At 56.4% G+C, this 25,912-nt stretch overlaps 1 protein-coding gene across 2 annotated transcripts; it reads right to left on the minus strand.

Annotated features, from left to right (window-relative positions):
- Positions 1-1,415: 1,415 nt before the first annotated feature.
- Positions 1,416-18,601, minus strand: KIAA0513 (KIAA0513 ortholog). Of its 2 annotated transcripts, XM_032853829.1 has the most exons (12): positions 18,129-18,601; positions 16,325-16,424; positions 15,221-15,294; positions 12,683-12,753; positions 10,773-10,980; positions 9,906-9,946; positions 9,292-9,370; positions 7,787-7,864; positions 6,549-6,578; positions 3,463-3,543; positions 2,905-2,999; positions 1,416-1,788 (listed from the first exon to the last, which is right to left on the minus strand). In XM_032853829.1, exons 1-12 carry the CDS (start codon positions 18,455-18,457, stop codon positions 1,739-1,741), a joined length of 1,236 nt encoding a protein of 411 aa, XP_032709720.1. In that variant the 5' UTR covers positions 18,458-18,601; the 3' UTR covers positions 1,416-1,738. The 2 variants fall into 2 exon arrangements, with proteins under 2 accessions (XP_032709720.1, XP_032709721.1); XM_032853830.1 differs by lacking the exon at positions 6,549-6,578.
- Between the last annotated feature and the right edge of the window lie 7,311 nt (positions 18,602-25,912).

Below are 25,912 nucleotides of genomic sequence, written 5' to 3' on the forward strand. Positions count from 1 at the left end.
TTGTGTGGTGACATCGCCAGACAGGCTGACTTCTCTCTCTCTCTCTCTCTCTCTCTCTCTCACACACACACACACACACACACACACACACACACGAACGATACCGTTATAAAAATAAGCTGAGTTTCAGGATCCAGCCTTTGGACACCAGCCCACTCCCATCACACCAAGCTTCACGTCGCCTCTCCGGTCCTCACCGAGACATGCAGCTACAGCTCCGTCACTGCCCGCTTGTCTCTGGAATGTTCCAGGGAGGCATCCCAGGACGGAAAGCGTTCCAGCACTGGCCGGGTCAGTGACCACCAGGCATGGTTTTGCTGTTCTCCAGGGCAGACCGTGCTGTAATGACTGAGAGGTGAGGAGGCAGAGAGGGGAAACAGGAGCAGGGATGTGGGGAAAGGAGAGTGTCCACGGGCCTACTTTCAAGGTCAGTGCCCAAGTGCAAGGGGCAGAGGCAGAGGGAAGTGGACGGACGGGAAGTATTCATGCCAGAGGAGCCACATGCTGGCTGCTTGCTGTCACACGTCCATCCCCTCGGGCTGGCATAGACCCCAAGAGAAAAGCCAGGGTTCCTGGGCACCAGAAGCGGGACAAGGGGGTATCTGCCGAGTGTGCAGGAAAGCGGTCAGCCAGTGAGGGGCGAGGGGGCAGAGGTGCCTTCCCATGGCTGCTGGGGGGCAGGGTCCCCAGGCCTCATGGCCACTCCACACACGAGCCTCACGCCATTGCCCCCAGAAGCCACTTCTGCCCGGCTGTCCGTGACATGGACACAGATTTTTTCCGTCTTCCTTGAAATACCGAACAGCAAGGGTGGTTGTTTTGCAGCGACTGAAGAGACTTCTCTTGTCGGCGCCTCTTGGTGGGGCAGGCATCCCGCGCCCCTCCCAGGAAGGACGTGGGGGACCCTCTCTGCGTCATAAGGAGCCATGCGGGCAGCGCATTGCAGGTGCTCTGACACCGCCACCTCTGGGCTGGTGTGACTCCCAAGCGACCACGCAGATCTCACGAGGACTCCAGGACGCTCACACCCCTTGCTGGGCCTTCTGCGGCCGGGAAGGAGGTCCTCGGCACCAGGCTCTCTCCTTCCCTAAAATAGCCAAGTGTCTCTTTCCTCTTAGCGGTTCCTATGACTCTGATTCCTGTCACACGGTGGGCAGCTGGCACAGAGCCGGCAGAAGCCATGGACTGACCTGGCCTGCCCGGGGAGGCCCATTGCCCCCTCCGCAAGGCCGTGGCTCAGCAGGAGCCCTGACTGGGGGAGCACCCCCACTCCATCCCGCTGAACAAGAGGGTCCCGGACTGTCACCCGCGTCACTGGCGCATGCCAGCTCCTGATGCCCCCATCTGCATTCCCACGTGCACCTCACACCCTCCCTCTCCTGCAGGCGGCTGCAGCAGGCACTGCCCGGGGCCCTGGTGTCCTTCCTCCTCCTCCTGCTTGGTCCTGTGTTGTGGCCCTGACACCCAGGAGCAGGGGCGATCACCTTGGTTTTAGCCGTGTAATCCCAGAGACCCTTTGGCACGCGGATGGGGGGAGCAGACAAGGCAGAAGGGAGGTGGGGAGACGGGCAACCAGATTCTTCTAACCGCTAGTTCTAGGGCAGCGTGGAGCGGCTCTGGGTGCTTCCGAGGTCATGCAGGGTCATCAGGTAGGGTGACAGCCAGTCGCTGGCCCAGGAGAGGGGTGTGCACCCTCAGTCCTCCTGGAGGGTGCTCCGGGCGACCTCCCATGGCCTGCCTACTCAATGGCCATCTGCTCAATGTGGTCGCTCAGCAGCTTGTACTGCTCTGGAAAAGAAAACAGCGTTAATTCTTGGAAGAAAGATGTCCACACCGACGGGTAGGCCCTGCTCTTGGCATGTGGGCAGTAACAAAGCATGACCTCAGTGGGAATGGCAGCGTCACCAGGAACACCAAGCCATGAGCCGCTAGCATGCTGCCCGCCTGGCCCCTGGAACTGGGCTCCCTGGAAATGAGACACGTGTTTTTATGGAAAGAACGTGAAGCCCAGAGAAGGCTCCGTGCCGATGGACGAACCGTGCCAAGGGAGCCAGGCCTGAGTCCTATAGGGACTGAGGGCCGCAGGGCAGGCCAGGGCACAGTGTCTTGCCCAGTGCTGTGGGGCTGATGGGCGTGTTCTGAGATTTTCCGGGGGAGCACCGGGCACTCTCCTACCTTCTGAGTCCACTCTTCTGTGGCCCCTCTTAATTTGGCACAGGATGGAGGATTTTTAAAAAAGATTTATTTGAGAGAGAGAAAATGCAAGCAGTGGCAGGGGAGGGAAAGGGGCAGAGGGAGAGAGAGAATCCCAAGCCGACTCCCCGCTTTTTTTTTTAAAGACCACTGTGTCCATCCAAATGTGTATTTAAGCGGAAGCCTTTTTAGACCACGAGGAAAGCCGTTTCGTAGCAGGTGGGATGCCACGTAAAGGCCGGCTCTAACAGAGTAGGGGGCGGATATGTGACCTATCCTCTCTCGCTAGAGAAGTCAGAGACTCTAGAGAAATGCCACAGCCCCTACACCCATCACGGCAGTGTGGTTCAAGAAACAGAGCAGGCCACTTAGAAGCAAGGGCAACTGATGGCAGAGCTTCAAGTTCAGAGTCTGAGCGCCCAGGCCCATCTTCGCCTTTGGCCCCGCTTGGAAACACGGGGGCGGGGAAGCTCCCCAACCCCAGCGTGCCACACCCCACCCCGGCAAATGCTGCCTAGCAGGAAAGGCCTTTAAATGCAATGGGAAGCGTCCCGTGCATGTAGGGAGATGGGAAGAGCGGAAGGGTGAGGCTGCCCGACAGTTCAGCATCACGTTTCTAATGAACACCACGGCAATCCTTGGAGTGGGGTGGGGTGGGGCAGAGCACTGGTTCCCCAGCCCGAGCCCTGGCCGCCTCTGGTCGCCGCTCACCTTCGTCCAGATTGCCGATCACGGCCTGCTTCTTCAGGAAATCATTACACAGCTTCTTGCTGAGCCCGAATGCCAGCATGTTGTGAGTGAACGTGCTGGAGGAAAAGACACCCATGAGCGGCTGCCCTTCCTTCTCTCTGAGAGGAGAGGAGGGCGGGGGGGTTGGACCCGCCTGGAGCAGGGAGAAGCGGAAACAAAGGGCAGTCGCCTTGGCCCAGGGCTACTCTTGCTGTGCAACTGCCCACCACGGGGGGCACGAGGCGTGTTTGTTGGGAACCGGAAGCCGGGTCAAACATCATTAACTGCGGGCTTGTGGGCTGCGTGAGAACACAGGGCAACAATGACACAGAGATGTGTGATGCTGTCAGGGACGGCTCCCCGCTGCCATGCCCCGCAGGTCAGGCTGGAAGGTCTCCTTGGCGGGGGGCCTCTTGTCACCATATCCGGGCATCGGTGTTCCCCTCTGCCCTGCACCAGGACAGGCCTTCCGGCAGGAGAACCCCGCACCGCCCCACTCGGTCGGGGCCCCCAGGGTGGGGTCGTCGTCCGTGCTCTCACCCCAGCTGCCCGAAGGTGATGTTCTCATTGAACCGTAGACTGTCGTTGCGTTCCTCTTGGGTCATGTGGCACCACTTCTCCCTGCAAGCACAGGTGACAGGAGAGGGTTCCCGAATGCCGTCACACTCCCCTGCCTCTCACCCCCCCTGCTCTGATCTACAGGGGGCCCCCGACACACAGTGGGGAGCACCTCCCCCAGAGAGCTGTTGGATCTGCTCCTCCACAAAGCCTGCCCAGGGTTCTGCCACTCTGCCTCACAGGCCCAAACACGAACTCCATCACTCCGTCCTTCCTGAGACGAGGAGATCCGAAAGCTCATATGCTTCCTACTGACCCAGCAATGATGTGTGTGCTCAGTGGCTGCCCAGAACATTCTCTAGGGGACAAGGACACCATCCCCCGTGTCCTTCTCTGTGGGTCACAGATGGGAGGTCCTGACGCCACTGGGGAGGCAGGATGACCTGCAGAGAGGACAGGGTCCCCCTGGCGTCCCAGGGGAGGGGGAGCTGAGAACCCATCCAGGAGGTCTCTCGGGCTGGCGCTCCCGCTGCAGGTCTCACGGGCTCTTTGGAGGGGGCAGCGTGTCAGCCTCTTGTGGCAGGGAGGCCCAGGGAGCGGGGAGCTTGGCCGTGCTGAGGGCCACTGGCCCGTCAGGCTGGATCTTCGCCCGGCTGTACTTCCCGGCCCTGACTTCCTCAGAGGCCCAGGTTCATGCACTGCGCCCCTCCCCAGAGCACAAGGATGAGACCCCGATCTCCCCAAAGGTCCCCGTGCAGATGGCACAAGGCCTTAGCACAAAGTGCAGAAACGCCAAGAGAAAGCAACACGGTCTGTGGGCGGCTGCCCGGGCAGGACTCTGAAGCCCGACTGTCCTCCCTGGAGAGGGACACGAGCCCGCACGGCTCTGGGGCGGGGACGCTGCTCTCCAAGCCCTGTGAGCTGTGTGTCCTGATGGAAAGCCGCCTCCAGCCACTCGCTGTGGGTGTGGTGGCCCCCTCCCCTGGGAGAGCACCCCTGTCTCGAGCACATTCCCGGCCCCTCCGTGTCTCCCTGAGAAGCGGGCTCCTTGCAGGGGCAAATACAGGTGTGGAGGAGATGCTTGCTTAAGCCCACTGCCCCTTCAAGATTATGCTCTGGGTGATGAGTCTGACTAAAGGTTAGAGAGAGAGAAGAGACGAGGGAGAGACAAGGCAGAGTGAGGGAGTGAAGAAGTCAAAGGAAGAGAAAAAGAACCAACATCAAACCTTAACTGCTCCCCGCCCGCCGGGCCCAGGGCCACTCGTGCTGCTGTGGCTTAGCGGAAGGCCACAGGACACCGGGGACAGGTAGCATTCCCAGCCTCCTCCTGCCGATGACAGGACGCCCGTGAGATACCCAGAGCATGCTTCCAGGCATGACACTAATCCCATCCCATTTTCCTTCTCACCCTCTTTCCTGCAGTGGTTGTCCGGGCACATGAATCCCCATACCACCATCTGGCCTGCTGTGTACAGTTGTGCAGGTTGTGCAATGCACAACCCCACACCACGTGGGAATGACCAGCTACCCTAACCCTCCTGACCTGGATGAGGAGATTCTCTTGGCTGTGGCAAGTCCTAGAAGTGGGGCATTTAATCTGACCTTCGAAGAAAGGCGTGGAAGGCCGCTGGCACTTAGCAGGTCAGGTGCTGCCTGCCATCCAATCAGTTCCTGAAAACTGAGATCAATGCCCAATACCAGGCACGGTCTAATCCCACACAGACTGCAGGATGTGTGTCTACACTGCCACAGTGGGAACTGGATTGTGAGCAACAGATGCCTTTGGAAACGGAGGCCTTTCTGCCTCTGAGTATCACCAACCGGGCTTACTGAAGAGGAGAAATGATGCTGGAGGCACGAGGTTGCCCAGGGATCCAGAGCCCACCCTCGCACCCCAGTCTCAGAGGAACATTCGCCCTTCATCCGGCTGAGGCTGGGAGCATGTGTGGGTGTCCCAGGGGGCAGGTCTGAGATGTGTGTGGTCAGACCACATCTGCTCTGGGGCACAGAGTGAGGCCCAGAGGCCGGCACCCCCTTGTGGGCTTGGTGCTGACGGCTTGGAGGCGGCTGTGATGCTTCAGCTCTCCCGGGCCTCAGCCACTGGTACCAGGCAGCCCTGCCCCTTGGAGGTTGTGGTGAGTCATGCTCCCCAAGACACTGTGGGGACGCGGGAGCTTTGTACTAAAGGCCACGTCCTTATGCCTAAATGCTCCTTTTATAGCCATAATAAGGCTGTGTAAGAAACAAGATCTCTCATAAACAATAAGCACTAAAAATATAACACTGATGAAAGGAAGCGTGCTTTAGGAAATGTCCGGCGAAAACAATCACTGTACCAGAAACTGTATTGTGAGTAGGCAGGCCTTGAGCTACCAAAATGTATTACAAAAGATACCCAACAAATAAATAAAATCTTTAAAAAAAAAAAAAAAGATACCCAGCAAATACAAAGGTCAAATGATGAGATTCAGACCCCACTGGGGGCTCCAAGAAAACAGCCTGTTCCAGGCCCTTCTCTCCGGGGGGCACCCTCACACACAAACACACACACACACACACATGCGCGTGCACAGGCTCCACACCAGGCCATGGCTGGCAAGGCGGGGGGCAGCGGTCTTCCTACCTGAACCCCAGGCCTGTCGCAGGGTCAGGGGAGGGTCTGCCAGACCCCTACACACGTCGGCACCTGGCTGACAGAGCCAGATTCTCTGTGCCCCCCCCCCGCCGCCCCCATGGCTTCATGCCACGACCAGATTACCAAGCGTGTAGTCAAGGGGGTGGGTTCGAGGCCTGCTCTGGAGGGGCTGGAGTGGCCAGTGGAACTCACACCAGGCCCTGCAGGGTCTCAAGTGCCTTCTATATGTCCTGTTCCTGGTGCTCTGCCCTTGGCGAGACCCCACCTGCCACCGGCCTGTCCCAGCGCGGGGCTTGCCCCGGGCGGCGGTGCTAAGCTGCCCCTGCGTTCGGGCTCTGCCTCCTGCAGCAGCTTGCGCGCGGCTCCCACCCTGAGGTGGCCCTGGCGGGGACCCCCGGCCCCGTAACATGAACAAAGTCACGTGGACACACACCTCTTCTTCTCCTCCTCTCCAGCATCCCCTCTGGAGCGGCAGCAGAAACAGGTAAACAGAGGAACATGTCAAAGTCATGCAAGATATGTGGATGGAAAAAAGAGAACAGCGAGAGAGGAGCGTTATTACAGGCAGAAACAGAGAGACGGAGAGAGACGGGGTACTCGAGACCGTTCATCTGCTAGGAGCCCGACAGCTACGTAAGCAGCAGGAGGAAACCCCATTCGCCTACAAGCATCGAAGCGCTTCCTTCAGTCTGGTTTCCGGCAGAGCATGGGATTCTCTCTAGAATCCCCGGGACGGCTCCGGCATCCTGCCCTCTGCGCACTCCCTCTGCCTCCCTCAGGAGAGGCAGCCACAGTGGACTGCAGGCCGTCCCGCCCGGGGAGGGTGTCACTGCCCCCGACCCGTGCAGACAGGTCGACTGCACTTCCAATCCCCCCAGAGCTGGTGGACCGGCCACACAGCAGGCACCTGCTGTCCCCTGCCAGGGAGAAAGGCTGAGGGGTCTCCCCCTGTTAGAGAAGGAGAGGTTCATGACAGAGAGGGGGTGCCAATAGGGGAGCCAGGACTGGGAGGGCTACTGCCCTTTCCTGCCCAGCCACTCGATACAGTGGGCAGCAACTGTGGTTTGTTGTGGCCAGAGCAGGAAGGACCACCAGCCCTCACTCTGCCCTGTGCTCTGTGTGACCGTTTACAAAGGGGGTCTTCTGATGTGGCAAGACTAGCGTCAGGGAGGCTGGGGGGGGGGTGTCTCAGGCTGCAGACCAGAGCAGTAAGCTGAAGGTAGCAATCGCATCTCCCCAGAGGTTAGCTCTCTCGAGCTGAGTCTATGGCGGCGGCGGCGGGGTGGGGGGCGGGGGGGCAGCTGGCCCTGCATGCCCCGAGTCCTGTGGCCGCGGTTCTTACAGCAATAGGCAGACTCAATCCTTGGGGGTCCTGATGGGTTCATTCTGGGGGAGTGTGCGTTTCAGAGGAGGGTCAGCCCAAGTCATGCCAGAGCCCAGGACAGAAAGCGCTCATGCAAGCCGAGGAACCCCCATCGACCCCCGCCCACGAAGCTGAGCGTGCCCGGGACCCCCCAGGCAGCTCGCCGGGCACTGGGGCCAGAAGGAGCTGAAAAAGAGACGGACGCACCGACTCAGCCGCCGTTCTGCTCTCCTCTGCAGAAACCGGAAAATAAAGCCAGTCCCCGGGCCTCTGCCGCAAGGCAAGGCGGGCCCAGACGCTGCTCCTACCTGGTAGTGGGAGACCGCTTTCTCCTCTCATAGTGGACAGCATCGAAGAAAGCCGCATTCCAGAACCTCAGTGTGTGCCTGGGAGACAGAGCCAAGTGTCAGTCCTCTGCGGGGAGGCTGGGAGGCAGCTCTCAGCACACCGGAGGGATAAGAACACACGGCTTGTGGACACATCGCAGAGAGGCAGAGCAGGGAAGAGGAAAATGGCCAGGTGCCTTTGTCCCAAACCAAGGTGGTTCCCTGGGCTCCTGGCTAAGGGTCATATTTCTCCCAGGAGGAGGGTATGACACGGAGGCAGGTAAAGTCCACATCCATCTGCGGGACATGGAGGAAGGCTGTCTTCCGCTTCTGCACCCCCGCTGGGCCTCCCAGAGGAAGATGGGCGTTTGGGGACACCTGCTGCCCGAGAACAGGGTCTAGTAACATAAACAGGAACCTGGCACGGACAGACCGCGTGCAGAGAACAAACATATTCGTAGGGACACACAAGTAAGAAACGTTCTTCCTAAAGATCAAGGGTCCGCCAACTATGCCACTGTGGCCTTCGAGGGAGGGGCGCATCTGACATCCCTGGGACTCGGGGGCCAGCTCTCTGCCTACTTGGGGGTGAACACAGCATGGCGATGGAGACCCTTTGGAGGGACTAAGGCAGCCCAAACAGTGATCCACAGAGCGAGACAGAGGGCAAGGGCTCCCCCAACCGCCGGCCTCTTACTTTACTCGACCTTCATTCCTAGACATTCGTATAAAATGGCTTTATTGGGATATAATTCACATACCATAAACTCAGTCTTCCAAAGTTCACGATTCAGTGGTTTTTACTATATTCTGAGTTGTGCAACCCGGAGTGCGATCCTCAGAACATTTTCATGCCCCCATAAAGAAACCCTGTCCCCGTGAACAGTCCCTCCCTGACCCCTGCTTCCCGCAGCCCCCAACAACTGCTCAGCTGCTCTGTCTCCAGGGACGGGCCTGTCCCTGACGACAGATGAGGATAAACAGCATCATCTACTACGTGGCCTTTCGTGTCTATCTTGTAATTGTTTCCAGGCTCACCCGTGTCTCAACGGTGAGCATCTCGCCCCTCCTGTGGCCGAAGAAGACCACGTGGTCGGGAGGTATCACATTTTGCAGATCCACACATCACATGTCCCTGCCCGTGGACATCTGGGTGCTTCCCAGCTATGGGCTATTAAATGTGCATGAGTCTTGGCCCAAGTACCTGTTCTCTGTTCCCTCAAGCCCTTGGCTAGGAACGGAACTGCTGGGCTGCAGGCTAACTCTCCGCTAACATTTGGGGGAGCTGCCAGGTTTGCTCGGCCGCTGTCCCCCTTCCCTCCCCGCAGACAGGGTATGCGGGTTCCAGTTTCTCCACATCCTCACCCACACCTGCCACGGTTACCCTTTTCTATTCCAGCTATCCCGGGGGGGGCGCAGTGAGCCCCGGTGGCAAGGGAGCCGCAGGGGCCAGGAGCTCGGGCCCGCAGGTGTGAGGGAGGCCTTACCAGATGGGCTGCTGCTTCAGGTGCGTGTACAGGTAGATCTTCTCCCCCTTCCTTTCTTCCTCTGGGCTGCACACGGTCACTGCGGGAGGGCGACAGACACTGCCCGTGGCTCCAGTTGCCCCCACAGGTTGGCAAACCCCTCAGCGACCCTCCCGGCAGGCACTGCTTCTCCCCAAAGGTTATAGAAACGCAAGGTAGAAATTTCCAGACCACTTGTCCAACACCGCCCGCGGCCGGGAAGGACGCTCCTGCAGCCTGGCTGTGGGGGCTCCTTCTGAGGGAAGGCCCTGGCACGGCCCCCCATGCCCACCAATATGTTCCCTCACTTCCCTGCCTTGAGGAATTTAGCTCCTGAATCCTCTCCCCAGAGAAGAGGCTCCCCGCTGAAATTCCATAGGCAAGTACAGGCCAGGGTGGAGAGAAGTTGGGAGTCACCTAGGACAGAATCTGGTGCCCAGGGGGGTTAGGAGCCTGCTTGGTGAGGCTGCTGGTTACCCAGGGTGGCAGCTGGGGGCGGTCGAAGACCCCTTGGGGGCCTGGCTACGGGACCAGGGGCGCTGCTGTGGCCACAGCCGGACACCTGCTAGGCCAGGAGAGCACTGGGAGACACTCACCTGTCTTCTGTGGCTTCTCCTTGGGCTTGTTCTCATCCTCCCTGGGGGACAGAACCACAGCAGTGACATAACGAACCCCCCCACCCATTTTCTCAGCTCAAAGGAACCGGTCTAACCTGGCTGGAGCATGATTATGTCTCTTAGCGATGGGTACATTTCATGTGGTTTCTTTTGAAAAAGTGTTATGAAGTCGGTGCTATATTTACCAACTGCCAATCTTCCAGGATTAAGGAGATGTGGCAAGGAGGCTCCCTTGCACCATTTTCTCTGATTCCAAAACTGCTTGGACCAGACAAGGAACAAAACCAAGTCTCCCGGCAGGAACCAGCCATCGGAGAGGACAGTGGGGACCGCAGGGAGCCTGGGGTTCTCTGGCTGACATGCCCCCTTTCTTGGGAGGTTTGGCTTCAACACCCCGTTCTCAAGCACCCGGTCCCAGAAGGCTCCTGATCTCCTGCCACAAAACGGCTGTCCTGGGGGACGGGGGTCTTTCCCCTGCCTACCTGGTTCCGTTCACACAAGCTTTCACCACACTTCCGGGAGGAAGAGCCAGGGAGGAGCTGTGATTCCCCTCCTGCCCGCTGACAGTTTCCACATGCTCCCCCCATCAGTCCTAGAAGACCCCGGCCCCCAGGACATCCCTGTCTGTCAGCCAACCCACCAGCATGTGTGAACCCCAGAGAACTCTGGGGAGTCACGCAGGGCTTGCAGCTGTGCTGCGGGCCCCAAAGGTCACCCAGGGTGGCCAAGTGGATGCTTTCATGGCCAGCCCACGGCCTCCCTGTCACCGTCACTGGCAGGTGGCATGTGGCCTCAGCCCTCGGCCACAGCCGCCCCTCCCCCCACAGTCCACCTGCTGACACGTACTCGTGTTTCCTGGCCAGGGGTCCCTTCAGCTTGGTCTCCAGTCCCCCAAAGAAGCCCTTGACGTTCTCTGTCTTGGCCGATGTGTTCTTCAGCAGCCGCTCAGCGATGTCCTTCTTCTCCGCCAACCAGCTGTTGGCGGACTTCAGGTAGGAGTCGATGCTCCCCGCAGGCTTCTCCTTGGACTCGGAGGGCAGCAGGTGCGGCTTACCTGGAGTGGGGGAGAGGCGGGAGGGGGCAGGAAAGGAACCGCGCTGTGTAGCGGGAACAACAGGACGCCGGAGCCTCTCGGTGGCAGTGGCAACCAGTGAAGGGCCCAAGATGCCAGGGGAAGGTGGAGGGCCAGGCCTCTCGGGCCACAGCTAAGCACCTGCTGCATCTAAGAAGGCAGCCAGGAGCACCCGGACTAATGAAGAAACAGGAGTGGACCCAGCCCTGAAGCCCGAGGACCTGAAGGAGCAACGGACACACGGAGCTCCGCCGCGGCGGCAGAGGCCCAGGGCTAGAGGGGGGCGAGGAGCCTCTCCCTGTGCAGGGAGGAGCCTCTCTGGAGCAGACTCCGGACAGGCTCCGGGCCCCCTGTGGGCCTGAAACTGGACGAGGCGGGAGTGGGCATCCCAGAGAGAACAGTAAGGCCAAAGGCTCTCCCGCAGCTCAAGGCGCCGCCTACAGGTCAGAGTCGCCCTCAAGTCGAGGCGCCCAGACAGGTCAAGACGGGACTGCCGGTCAGAGATACCCTCTTCGGGTGCCTGGGTGACTCAGTCGTTAAGCGTCTGCTTTGGGCTCAGGTCATGATCCCAGAATCCCGGGATAGAGCCCCACACCGGGCTCTTTGCTCAACGGGAACTCTGATTCTCCCTCGGACCCTCCCCCCGTATTCTCTCTCTTGCTCACTGTCTCTCTCAAATAAGTAAGACCTTTAAAAAAATCTTAAAAAAAAAAAAAAAAGATACCCCCTTCAGAGCCTTGCAGGTCAAAGGCCACCCCCCCACCATCAAGGTGCTGAGTGTCCCCTACTAATTTAAGCTGCTGTGGGCACAGATGTGACTCCCACTCCTTCGAGAAGGAGGAGCCATGGTTTGGATGAGGGGTTCCCATCTGACTCAAAGGTCTGGCACGAAGGGCCCATCCAGCGCTAAGGCAGTCTGCCCAGCTGTCACCAGAACTGAGGCACGGGGGGGATGGGCAGTTGGGAGTGTGGGGAGGACAGAGCCAAGCTGCAGAAGACACGGGGTTTGGACACAAGACCAAAACTGTGCAGCCTGAGAGAGGTGGGAAGGGAGGCCGTGCTCACTGCCGCGCTGACCCAGCTCTAGACCACGCGCAGGCCCCCAGCAGCCTTCTGCTTACAGCGGCCTGAACGAGTCCCCAACATCACACCCAAGAAACCTCACGTGGGGAGCCCTCAAGCTCCAATGACCAGAAAGTTCCAGAGCAATGAGCCAGAAGAGCTGTCAGACGTCAGGATGAAGAATGATCTGCCCTTGCTGGAGGGACATCGCTGGCCCACACCAGGGACGCTTTCCACCCCAAGACCCTTAACTACGCCTCCCACACTCTTCAAGGGCCAACCCCGTGTTGTATTTTGCTAAAACGTGAAAGAGAAGTCCTCACATCCAGCAATTCCTGAGTCGCCCACGAAATTGCCCACCAAGTGGACAGCTGCTGGGTGACTTCCTTCCTACCACGGCGAGGCAGCCGCTTGACCCACGCTATGGACCACACCTTCCCCTCCTGTTTCAGGTATCTCTCTCGTTGCACATCTCGCCCTAATCCCAAGTTCTGTTGTTTTCTGGAAGCCTCACAACTGCACCGCTAATGGGGAAGAAACGTCACTTGATGCCATGTTACAAGGGGACAAACCTTGAGTTTCCATGTTTGCCCTCTATGGCACTCGCGTCCCCGGGCCTTACCAATGTGGTAGTAGGTGAAGCACATGGTCATGAGGTTCTTGGCGGGCCCAAAGTCGTCCATCTGATGACACCTAAAATGAAAAGGAAGGCCGGCCAGCTCAAACACCATCCTGCCCACTTTTCTCACTGCAAGCTCCTGAAGCAAGAGCTAAAAATTTTATGAATATGCCCACATTTGGGGCGCCTGGGTGGCTCAGTGGGTTAAAGCTTCTGCTTTCGGCTCAGGTCATGATCTCAGGGTCCTGGGATTGAGCCCAGCATCGGGCTCTCTGCTCAGCCGGGAGCCTGCTTTCCCCTCCTCTCTCTCTTTGCCTACCTCTCTGCCTACTTGTGATCTCTCTGTCAAATAAATAAATAAAATCTTAAAAAAAATATGCCCACATTTATACCTCACTCCCCAGATGCTATGTAGAAGCAATCAAAAAGAATCCCCAACTGCTTATCCTTTTCAGAAAGCTCTATATTTGCCAGGATGTGTGTCATCAACAGTGGTTATTGCTGGGAGGAGGACCACAGGACCGAGGACAGGGTTGTAAAAGGGGGTTTCCTTTCCATTTGAGGTGCTGTGCCTGTCTACTCTGTTCTTCTGTGCTTTTTTTTTTCTGTTTAGTTTCCGACCTTTTTTCTGTTTAGTTTCTAACCTTGTACTAACAAGGTTATTACATTAACCTTGTTTAATGTATTTAATGTTTATTAACAAAAGAAAAGTCAATGCAATATATCTAGACGGTGGGGTCAGGGCCAGTTCTATCTTTGAATATAAAATAATCTAAGGGGGGCCTGGGTGGCTTGGTTGGTTAAGCATCTGCCTTCAGTTCAGGTCACGATCCTGGAGTCCTGGGATCGAGCCCCACGTCAGGCTCCCTGCTCAGCAAGGAGCCTACTTCTCCCTCTGCCTCTGTCCCACCCCCCACTCGTGCTCTCTCTCTCTCTCTCTCTCTCTCTCAAATAACTAAATATAATCTTTAAAAAAAAAACTAATAAAACTTAAAGAACTAAACTCTGCCAATAAAATCATAAAGGACTATAAATAAAAGTAAAAACAGAAGACACTAATAAACTAAAAATTATAAAACTCAAATTTAAAAAATATGTATTTTTAAAAGATTATAAGGTGTTTTTCCTTTTTCTTCCCCCCCACACAGAAATACACATGCTCACTGAGAAATGGGAAGATTCTGTGTTTTGGTTGGGTGGGGATTTGAATTTTATTTTCCTACCCCCCCCCCAATTTTATTGAAGGAAAAAATCAAACTCAGTCCAGAATTAACTATGTTACCACGTGAGACAGGTACCGTCTGCACAATAGGGAAACGTGAGAAATCCTATGATAGGAATGTCTGGAAGCGGAAGTCTCCTCAGGGCCGAGAGTGCTGCACCCAAGACAGCTGTGCCTGTTTGAAACCGACTCCTTCCATGACACTCTCTTGTTCCTCCACCCTTGCCAGCTCCGAGACCCAGAATCCCCCCCACACGAGCCTATCCTCAACATGGGACATTCCGAGCAGGTGCCAGAAAAACAGGGACCCTCCCCTTTATGGTCTTTCTCCTCCAGTCCACGTTCCATGTTTGTGGCGGGGGCAGGGACTAAAGAGGTAAGGAGACATCGAGACACTGGGGAATTAAGAGCTGGTATGTCTCTGCTGCAGGAGAAGGGGAAGGAAAGTAAAGGAGGGGGTTTTCAGGCCTGGAAGGACAAAAGGGACATGGGGACAAACCATGGGACCAGGACCTGCTTCAGGGCCACAATGAGGGGACAAGGGTAAGTGGGGCACAAACAACTATCAGATTGGGGCTTCCTCTTCCCCATCCTTTCCCAATTCTCCTCCAAGTGCCCCCCTCTTCCTCCCATCAGTAAGGCTGCTGTTCCCTTTCCCAAGGCAGAGACACATCCCCTCCTTTCATGCCTGTGTGTGTGTTGGGGCGGGGGTGCTGTCACCTGCTCTGATGCAGGTCCAGCACGTATGATGTGAGTCTAGCCGTCCCAGGGCCCCGGGGCCTCAGGAGGAGAGAGCCCGTGAGTCACACGGCCTGCTTCCCACAGCTACACAGAGGTGGAGGGGGGCCCTTTCATCACCCCCCAGCTTCTACTGTGTTGTCTGTGACAAAAGGTTCCAGCAGGGCCTAATTAGCATGCAGAGCAGGCTGAAGGCATCTGATCGCATCATTAAGTGGGTGGTTATCTAGCTGGAAGTGCTCCACAACAAGAAATCCAGAAAAGGCTGCATCTCCACCACAGGAGGGCAGGGTCAATGGCGTGTCGTCCCCGCCTATCCTGACGGCCCTCGTGGAGGGATCCGCTTACGCCCAGCTGCTGTCCCCTAACCTCCCTTACCGTGGGGGTTGGACCCTAACTTCCTCCCCCAAGAGGCTGGTGCAAGGCCTCTCTGTGGATGCCAGCGGCGGGGGCTGGGGGGTGCGGTTCAGAGCAAGCACGAGCTCATGACTCGCGTGGCTGTTACGACTGGGTTAGTACGGGGCAGGAAAAATGGGGAAGACATGCTTTAGGACAAAGGCTTTGGGCACAGCATCACTTACTCGAACAGGACCACGGCGAAAGACTGCACCAGTCGGTAGAAGGTCGGCTCCGAGACACACTTGGAGTTGCAGCGCTGTGTGGGAATGGGGCAGACACGTCACTGGGCGGGCAGGCGGCTGTCACTCAAAGAGGCGTCAGGCTCACCACGCAACGCACTGCCCGACACAGCTGGGCCGTGAGCCTGGGACTGGAGCAGCCTCCTCTGTGCTAGAGTAACTGGGCCCCCAAGCAGAGCACAAGCCAACATTTTCCTGCAGCTCTTTGAAATTTTAAGAACTAGGAGTCCCACACACTCACCCATACAACAGAGAACGGCCTGGAGGGATGAAACCCCCAGAGGACAACACGGGCCATTTCTGGACAGGAGAGTTTGGGGCCGTTTCTCTATGCGTGCTGACTGGCATTTGCTAATTTCTCTTGGAAAAATAAACTGCGAGGGGCGCCTGGGTGGCTCAGTTGTTAAGCGACTGCCTTCGGCTCAGGTCATGATCCTGGGGTCCTGGGATCGAGCCCCACATCAGGCTCCCTGCTCAGTGGGGAGCCGGCTTCTCCCTCTCCCTCTGCCCCTGCTTGTGTCCCCTCTCTCGCTGTGTCTCTCTCTGCCAAATAAATAAATAAAATCTTTTTAAAAAATTATAGAAAAATAAATTGTGATAAAAATACCTGAAAAAAACAAGAGTTAAAGCTACTTTGCAGAAAAAAAAGAACCTACGAGGTATTTACAAAAAATAATTCTGAACTCGCATGGCTGTCACCATCTACGTTACCTTTGTAAAAGTGAACATTGTGGGTTACTGAATAAAACTACGCATGGACATCGTCCACATGCTCACCCTTCAAAAAGGAACTTTTCTGTAATTGCACAGATTTGCAACTTGTGCAATTACAAATGAGTTTGCTCGCTCATTCTTTCTAGCGGGACAACCAGATGAGCAACTTCCTGTTTCCTGCTATTCTAACAAGGCCTTTTGGGAACATCTTTAAGTAAGTTCTACTCATTTCTCTGCTGGGTTGTTTCCTGGGGCTCTTTTCTTCAGAGTGGGAGCAGCAGAGGTGGCGAGAAGAGGCCACACCAGCTGTGCCTCCCGTCACCGCCCCCTCACCTGGGCGCTCACGTATCGAGCAAACCACTCTCGGCCTTTTCCGTTCTCGCTGCTACAGTACTCTCCAAACTTGGCTTTCTCCTCCTGGTCCAAGTCCTCCCTGAAAGGAGCAGAGCAGGAAAAGCAACTTTCAGTCATCGGCAACAAACACGGCCAGAGTGGGGAAGAGGCAGGAGAGGCAATGGGGAAGAACGGCCCCCAGCCAAGCGTGGACGCCTGGCTTACACCAGCACATCCCACCCTCTGGCGATCCTGGCTGTGTATGTGAGGGATAGAGACTGGGGGGCCCGGGGGTCATCACAGCTGGGGTGAACGGACGCTCACCTGACCTCAAACCACCTCATCGTGGGAGGCGAGCACTCTGTCCCCAGATTTAAAGACAAGATAAAAAAGAAACAGAAGGCTGACGATCAATGAGCTCATGCAATCTTTCGTTTATTTAAGGTTTGGTAGAAAACATCTTGGTCTCATTTATCCCAAAATACCAACACCAGATGAAATTGGGGAATTTGCCAGCCAGTCTGCAGTGATTTCTGAAACGCTCTTGAAAATGCATCCGGCTCAGCTGTCCGGGCCCCATACTGCTGACAGGCAGCCGCAAATACAGATTGGCCTTCCTGACAAATTAGCAGGCTTCTCCGCTTTCTCCCCTTTCATTAACTGGGTGTGCTCAGAGAAAGCTGACTAATTCCAGTGTTAGTCAAACAAAATTAGGAGAGAGCCACATCTACCGCTCTCCCAGAATGCGTGCAAAATCAAACACGAATGCCTTTTGGGATCGTCCCATATAGGGACTATCACGGAACTCTCTTCCCTATTCTAACTGCAAAGAGAAGGGACACACACCTAGAAAAGGCAGACGTCCACCTCGCCAGGTTACAAACAAGGGCCCTTAATCGCTGTAGGAAATACTGGTCTCTTTACATAGTGTCAGCAGGCAGATTTTTCCTACTGCTTTAATTAAATGGGAAAACGGTCCCGTTGGTCCCTGAGCTCCTCACCCTGAAGTGTGGGCACAGAGAGTGTGGAGGTTTGGCTGAAATGCAGAGTCAGACTCAGCAGGTCTGGGTGGGGCCCAAGACTCTGCATTTCTACCAAACTCCCATGATGCGGCAACTGCAGGTCCCCATCCAGGGAATGAGCAGCAAGGCCTTCAGTGACTAGCGTGTGATGGGGATGCAGGACAAGGCTGACATCCGGAACCCAGGAATCTGGATTTGCAGGCTCCCCACCCACATGCTGAAATATTAACAAGAGTTGGTGGGGAGCTGGAGGCCTCCCCACAGACACCCTCTCCTCTGTCTGATCCCAACCCGAACTCCACTTCCTGCTGCTCCAGTGGCCGGGGCTCCTATGTACACCTCAAGAACCATCCAAGAAAGGCAAGAAGTAGAAGCAAGGACGGGTCCGCATCCTGGCAGCTGCTTGAGGCTCCACTGCCATGAGAATCGCGAGAATTACGGGTCATAGAAACCTTCGGGGCTATACCATCCCTGCCCTGAGAGTCCCTAGTCACGGCAGCGCCCCAGCCCAGCTTGAGGCTGATGCTAATGTGCCAGGACTCAGACGCGGGGAAGCCATCCTAGAGCCCTCCTGGATTTAGCAGAAAGGACATGAACAGGTCAGTGGAGTGGCTGGAGCCTGGGGGTGGGACGGAAGAGGCAGCAAGAGCTCTCCAAGTGCTTCTACCTGCAGCCGGGGGTGGGGGCTGAGAACCACCCAGGAGGCCCGCCCCTGGCCGGTGAGGGAGCGGAAGCCCAGGCTCCGTCAAGGACAGAGCCCAGAGCGGGTCCAGGGGGCTCACCCTCCAGAGAAGATCTTCTCCACATAGCCGCGCATGAACTCCCGGAGCTCCAAGGTCTCCTCGTCCTTGGCCGACTCGGTGCTCTGGTTGGAAGAGAAGGACTCGTTGGAGGAGGAGCGGCGGTACTGGTCCCAGGATGGGTGGGAGGGCGACTCGCCCATGTCATTCTCGCTGTCCGCAGACTCTGTGGTCTCGCTCTCCGAAGCTCCATCGCCCTGGGAGCTGTCCCCTTCCTGCAGCTTTGGAGGCAGCATCTCCAGGGGCGAGGAGGCAGACGGCTCAGTCCCGAAGTCAATCAGCGTGCCCACGGGGACCTCCGGGGCCTCCATGATTCGGGGAGGCTTCCAGGCTGGAAGACCAGCAGACGGGACTCCCAGACGCGTCAGCGGGAGCTGGAGGCCACGCGCACGGGTTGCTTGGTAGCTGCTGGCCAGCAGGAGTCCTCCGGGGCGGCTCTCGTGGTCCTAAGGCATCTAGAATGGAAGACACAGAAACATGATCACCACGAGAGCTACTCCCTGCGTAGGGGGAACTTAGCGCTGAGAATCCAGACTTCAACGAACAAAGGAGGCCACAAATTTCCTGAAAAGAGAATAGGCTCCAAACTTCTAGAATCTGGGTCATCGCTACACGGACATCATTTCCCGACTGCCTACTGCTACACACCTGGCACATGTAGGCACTCAGGAACTACTGGTTGAACAGCAACGAGCAGGACTTCTCCCCACCACACCTGTGACTTCAAAGCCACTGCACCCGCCGGCCCCCTCCCTGCTCTGGCCCACCCGACTGACGCCAAGAAATGCGAAGGCTGAGCCCGGGCTAGAATCCGAAAATCACCAGGGACACTTCTGCCTGCTTGCTGCCGTGTCACTGGCTATGGGAGATGGTGTCGTCCAGCATGTTGGGAAAGCCGCCCCTGTTAAGCACGTGGGCCCCTCCCTCCCTGGGCTCCCACCTGAAGACGCTTCTCCTCAAGGCCCAGACCCTTCCCAGGCTGTCAGATGCCCCTTTTCATATCACTCACCACCCCGCCACCAGCTTCTGCGGGTCATCTGCTGCCCAGACCCAGCCTCTCCTTCCCGCCCTCCCCCTGCACCTGCAGGATGAGGACACCCGGATGAAGGCACGTGTCTTGCGGTGCCTGGTCCTTCCGCCCTCCCCCTTCCCCACTCCACCCCGTCTTCCTGCCTCACCCTGCCCGGATGTTGTCCATCTCCCAGGGGGACACGGTGACGCCTCTTCCGAGCAGCTCACTCCAGCCCTGGTCAAAACTATTCCCGATGCCTGCGCGCGCCTCCAGCATTGTGCCTACCCCCAGTCATGGTGCCGCTTGTGTGACGGACAGGTGTTCCCATTTCTGTTCGTCCTGCCAGTCTACGCACCTCTGGAGCCATGGGCTGTCCTGTGCAGTCTCGACTACGGGTGTTTGCTGCACGTCTGTGAACGGACTGACAGGGCTGCGTGTGAACGTACCCCGAGAGCTGGGGACGGGGCTCCAGGAGGCAGAGGTCGGACTCTTTGCATCTAAACCAGGTTTCCTGACTGCCAGCTGGGGGTGTCGCCTACCAGGTCTGGGACCCGCCTTCCCCGGGCGAGCCGCAGACAGCTCAGCACGAAGCAAGAGCCCTTCTGATGCAGAAGCTCCTCCAGGCAAGGGCAGCCTCAAGACTGGGCCTGCCCCCTCGGCACCCTCCGCAGACCCCGAATTTCTAGGCCAACCCCCAGCAGGCAGGTGGCCGCCGCTGCGGCACTGGTGCATCTTCTGACAGTAATTCTATACTAGACTGCGTCTGCTGCCTGTTAAGAACTCAATGTTCACAAATCGATCATGGGTTCCTCCAAATTGCCCAGCTCAGGATATTTTTAAACGCCCTGAGTCAGAGAGATGGAATGGCTGGCTGGCTCCTCGCCATCGCAGTGGGAACGGGACACTTTGAGGAGATCCTACGACGCGTACCTTGGTTCAAAAAAGAGAAGCATAAACCTCCACTTGAAAGAGCCGTTGGGGCCAGGAAAGAAACACAGGGTTGTGAGGAGCTCGGGAGACAGGACCACCACCCAGAGAGGCGGACACTGCGGGGGCCAGTCGGAGGCCCGTTCAGCCCTGGTCCCCCTCCTGCCACCTGTGCCCGTGGCCTCCGCTCCCTGGGCCAGGGTCTCCCCGTCTGAGACACTGTGGTTGGGCTCACATTCTAAGGTCCTTCTGGCCACCACATTCTCAGACTCTCCAGAGCACAGAAAATCGCACCTATGACGACACACTGGGCATTCAAAATGGAAAAATCACACACTAGGAAGATCTCGTTCGCCGTCGTTATGATAGGAAAATGGGGTCAAAATTATTTGTATTATAAATTCCCCTGAAACCAACTGAAAACTGTGTTCTAAGAAGGAATACAAATGACTCAGACAAGTCACGTAAGAAATTCTCTTACTAAATGCTTAGACAACGCTTCAGCCTACACTGGTAACCGCGCATGCAGAGAGGCAAGTTAAAACAACTAGGTAGCATCTTACACTATTACATGAGCAAAAACTTTAAAATGCAAACAAAATACTGATGAGGTTATGGTAAAGTTGAAACTCTCAAGCCGTCCTGAAAATAGGGATAAATAAGACTCTGGAAAGTGTGTTTGCTTGCTTATGTATTTATGCATGTACTCTCCATACCTAATGTGGGACTTGAACTCACTACCCCAGAGATCAAGAGTTGCAGGCTCTTTCAACTGAGCCAGCCAGGTGCCCCTAGAAACTATTTTTTGTGATTTTTATTATTTTATCCTCTGATCCAGGAATTCAAATTCTTGAAATTTATCCTAAGAAAATAATTTAAACCCTCAAAACCGGTTACATGGAGGAAAAAATACTCCTTGCAACAGTACTTCTAATCCTGATAAACTGGGGTGGGGGAAACCTAAATACAGGAAAATGGCAAATACATTCTAACAATTTGATGCAATCGTCATGAGCGAGTGATGCAGTTGTAAGCAATCAGAACGTCAGTGAATGATGTTCACTTTGCAGCTAAGTAAACAAAATAATCTGCAGTCAACGAGTACTAACTGAATCCCATAGCACGCCGTCCTTTGGAGTGGGTGCTAGGAATCCTGGAGTGCATGAATTTTAATTTTTTTAAAATAACAATAAAGCACACGTATAAAAAGGGCTGGAAAAGAAGACAGTGTATTATAGTCCTGTAACTGAGGTCATTTTTCCTTTTGATTTTGTTCTTGATCATAATGATACAGTTTGCAATAAATAAAACACTGGAAGGGAAAAGGAAACAAATTTCTGTATCTGGAAACGGTTTCCAGCGGTCAGAAGGGCTGCACCAATTTACCAAGCAGAACACCCCAGCATCAGGACTGCAGGATCAGAGCAAACCATCCTGGCTATTTCTGGTCCTGCCTGAGGCTGGCAAACGGCTCTCCCAGCATCTCCCTCACTCGAAATTCTGGAAGTGCGTGTGAGTCATCCTTTCCCAGAAGCCTCCTGTGTGGGCTCAGGCAGGAGGGACAGAGTGACAGGGAGAGGCAGAAAGTGAGAGGCCTGACTGTTGGGTAGAGACAAGTGGCGGGCAACCCGAGCCTCGGTGTGCCAGGGCCCCGCGGGCTGCGGTGTGCAGAGCAGACCTCCGTCTCCACACCCTGCTGCCCCCTTAGCCCAGAGATCTCCTCTCTGGCGCAGAGAGAAGGCAGGGGGGCCGTGTCTGCTCACGGAGCTGAGATACCAGGGGGAGCGGCCGTGTGTGGGTAGGGGCCTTGGAAGCACGCCCACCCTCTTCCTTCAGGAAGGAAATGTAATCACGGGCCTCAGCGCAGGTCGAGGCGACGGTCGCTCTGAACACACCAGGACTGCACACCTCGCGTGACTCCGTGTTGGGCCAGCCAGAGAACACAGAGGAAATGGGCTCAGCGGGAACCAGCCGTGCCGTCCCCGGGCAGAGCTACACTCGGGAGGGCCGGCCCAGCCGCACCAGATCTAAAGAACCTTCTGAAAAATGCCCGAAACGCACTACGTGAGACCCTCCAATTCCGCAATCCCGGCAACTAGTTTGCATTTCTTCAGAACGTGCAGCGGCCCGAAGAAAACACACCTGCGGATTGCACCCAGACCCTCTGGCTTGTGCTCTGAAGGAAGGTTCCGGAGGCACGGCAGGGCCACAGGCTCAGAGACCCAGGCCATCAATTCACAGCCGGATGTTTGCAACTCCAGACCGTGTATATTAAAAATGATCTCCCGGAGCCTCGAAGCAGAACAGACCTTCCTGCAATTATACTTCTGCCGTTCATTTCCGGGGCCTCACAGCACGAGTTTCTACCAACCAAACTAGGAGAAAATTCTAAGTCCACCTATAACCCAAAGGCCTTAACCACCCACGTGCTCATTCAACAAGTATTTCTTTATCTTTTCTTTAGGTAGGCTTTACGCCCAATGTGGGGCTCAAACTCACGACCCTGAGATCAAGAATCGTGTGTTCTGCTGACTGAGCCAGCCAGGCGCCCTGGACAGTGTTTGCTGAGCAGCTGCTCTGCGTCGGCGAGGACGTCAGCAGCTGGGAACGCAGGCGTGAACAGGCGGGAAGGAGCACCTGGTCACGTGTGGGGGTGCAGGCTAAGAGATGGGGTGGTGGCGGTGGCGAAGGGCAGGGGGAGGTCTCGTAAGAGACAGCTTATAAAATGGAAACCCAAACAAGAACTTTCGGGGGCACTGAGCACTACGGAGAGTCTCCAGGCAACGTCTCTGAGAGCCCAGAGAAGCGCTTCTTCGGACTGGGAGCAGGGGAGGCAGATGCGAGCTGAGAGGGAAGGCGGACCCGCCAAGAAGACTCAAGGGTCCTCTGACAGGAGAGAAGTCTGGGTGGAGGTGAGGGTCTGCACAGAGGCCCTCAGCAGCAATAACTCTGGGAAGTCCAGGAATCAGGAGGCTGATGAGCTGAGGGGCACCGCTCACGGAGCAGAGGTTGGCCAGGCGTGCGGGGAGGGCTTGTCGGCCCCCCACCCCGGGGTCCGTCCGGGCTCACGGCAGCCGCGGGACCAGCTTAAATACCGGCAGCTGTGTGCACAGGACAGGAGCACAGGGGCGGCGTGGGGGGTGAGGGGGGGCTGGCCGAGGTGGAAACATCCTGGTGGGAAGTTCCCGACCTCCTGCCCTCCCCTCCCCATCCCCTTGCCCCCCGTCCTTTCCCGCCCCTGTGGCCCCAGCTGCAGAAGGAACTGGGAAGGAGGCTGCCCTCTTGCAGCTGCCCAACCACATCCCCACAGGGCCCTGCTCAAACTCTGATTCCCCCAGCACCCCGGAGCAACCCGCACCAGGATTTCTCCAGCCGGTAGACCTTGAGCAATCAGATGAGGCTCCCTGCATGTGAATCCGGAACTTTCTGTAACTCTGCCCCTTCCCATCCACCTCAGGAAACTCCCTCTCGTTTAGTGTCTCCGAGAGCGATCAGATGTGCTGTCTTCCCTCGCTCACCCGCGTCCCTAACACGCTGGCTCACACTTGTGTCCAGCCAGCCCATCCTTCACCTCAAGACGCCAGTCAGTCAAGGCTCAGAGGCTCACTCCCAGGTCCAGGCACACAGCTAGGAAGCGACAACATGCACAATCCAACCACATGTCGACCGAGAAGCCCCTGCCCTTGACCACCACCTCGTCCCCCTACAGCTACCTCTTTGGTATTCCCCTGGGGCTCCATTTCTAGAAGTGGTGTTGCTGGATCAGAGCTCTGCACGTGACTAGGGCTGACGATGAACGCTACCGAGTGACCTTCCCCGAGCCTGTACTGCGGCTACATACACCGGGTGGGTTTCACATCTGCACCTTCCTTTCAACTGTAAGGTCAAAACGCCACCTTGCCTCCCAGGTTCAGAACTCTGATCCATTTGTTTCACTCTGGGTCAAGTTCGGGGCAGCCTGCAAGGAAGGGCGGGCCCATTCTGCAGAAGAGGAAAATGAGGCCAGCTGTGTCTCTGCAGCATAACCTCCACGAGCCCTAGCCTTCGACACCGGCGTGTGCTGGAGTGTTTTGCCTGACGACTGGCCGGAACAGAGAAAGCCAGCTTCCTCCCTTGGGCTCTAGCTCCACTCCGACTCACACCGGGAAAGTCATTTTTTTCTTAAATTTTATTTTTAAGCAATTTCTGCAGCCAACATGGGGTCTGAACCCACAACCCCGAGATCAGGAGTCTCGGGCCCCACCAGCTGGAGCTGGCCAGGCGCCCCTGGGAAAGTCACTGAAGTCAGGACCAGTTCCTGTTTCTGGAAAACGTGAATGTGAATTTTTCTTTTTCTAGACTCATTTGGAGTATTAGCAAGATAAATGAGATAATACGTGGCCAGGCTACGGAGCTGTGTTACTGACCTCCTCACCCATGGGGAGAAGCTAAACGAGAGCCCAGCCACGGCCACGTCAAGACGGCTGAGAGACGACGCTGATGCGGTATTATCAGAACAGTCAACACTTTCTGAGGCACAAAGATGCATAAGAACATTGTCTTGGGCCCCTCCGTCAAGCGGCTGGGCTCGACTATGTTTTTATCGCCATTTCAGAGACGAGAAGTCTGCGGCTGGGGGAGGTGGGAGCATGGCTGCGTGGAGTCACCTGTGGGCAGGTACGGAGCTGGACCAACTACTGGTCTAGGACCAGAGGTCAAAAGTCCGTCAGTGGCTACCTGAGCTTCTGCTCCACTTTGATCTCTCTCCAGCCCCCAGGTGAACGTCACGTGCCAGGGCTTCACCTGAAGTAGTGAGCTAACCTTCCCACAGAAAATCCGCCTTGCTTGGCCTCAGGGTCGCAGAGGGCCAGTGCAAACCGAGACCTGCACACCCCTCCCCGATCTTGATCACGAACAGTCCTTGACCCTGAGACACGAGTCCCAAGACTTTCAATCCCACGCGCCTCCAGCGAAGGCCCTGTCCAATCGCAGAGAAGGTGAGGGTCTTGGGTAGGAACCAGAATATCAGCACCTCCCGGCAGCCATCGGACTCACGTAAGCTCTGGGATTTACCCCCTGAAGGATGGTTTGCCCCCAGGTGTGGGCACCCTGCGGCAACCAGGCAGCCTTCTGTACCCAACACAGCTCAACCAGAACAGGCGGCCTGGCTAAGGGGGTGCCCCCAATCCTCACCCCATGAAGCACAGCCCAAGGAACTGAGCAAAGATGCTTCGACCCCGCAGCCGGGGTTCCCTAACCAGTGCCAGGGCACCCTGGGATACCTGAGCAAACTCACAGGGGTGCTGTGGGATATTACAATTATTTTGAGGGAAAACACAGCAGTACTCGACATCCTCCAGACACGGACCAAACTACAGGCTCAAAGTAGCTCCCAGTTTCACCCTTAGGTCACGCCATATTCCTTTCTGCAACTCTCGTCTCTGCGAAACAGAATTTTCTGCAGTTATGAAAAGCACATAGTGCCTGAAGATCAGTATGGAACAAGGAAAGAGAATGGCCATGTCCAATGAAGAATGAAATGAAAAATGGTTTTTCAAATGGTGTCATGGGGTGATGAGTGGTTCCCTAAAGGTGCCCACGTCCTCATCCCCAGAACCTACAAATACGTGACCTTCCACGGCAAAGGGACCTTGCAGATAGGATTGAGTGTGGGGCCGTGGGATGATCCTGGATGATTCAGGGGGGGGCCCATCACAGTCACAAGGGTCCTTAGGAGAGAGAGACAGGAGGGCCAGAGTCAGGGCAGGAGCTGGAATGGAGGAGGCAGATGAACCAAGGAATTCAGTCGCCTCTAGAATATGAAAAGCTCGAGGGATATGTCTCCTCA

Source organism: Lontra canadensis, unplaced genomic scaffold, assembly GCF_010015895.1.
Source record: "Lontra canadensis isolate GAN:19392208 unplaced genomic scaffold, GSC_riverotter_1.0 scaffold8, whole genome shotgun sequence".
NCBI classification, from domain to species: Eukaryota; Metazoa; Chordata; class Mammalia; order Carnivora; family Mustelidae; genus Lontra; species Lontra canadensis.

Coding starts and splice junctions, on each gene's coding strand:
- KIAA0513 (XM_032853829.1), bottom strand. CDS start 18,457: ATGGAGGCCCCGGAGGTCCCCGTGGGCACGCTGATTGACTTCGGGACT. Junction 10,981..12,682: donor CTTCACCTACTACCACATTG/GTAAGGCCCGGG, acceptor CCCCCACTCCAG/GTAAGCCGCACCTGCTGCCC. Junction 1,789..2,904: donor GATCGGCAATCTGGACGAAG/GTGAGCGGCGAC, acceptor TTTCTTTTCCAG/AGCAGTACAAGCTGCTGAGC.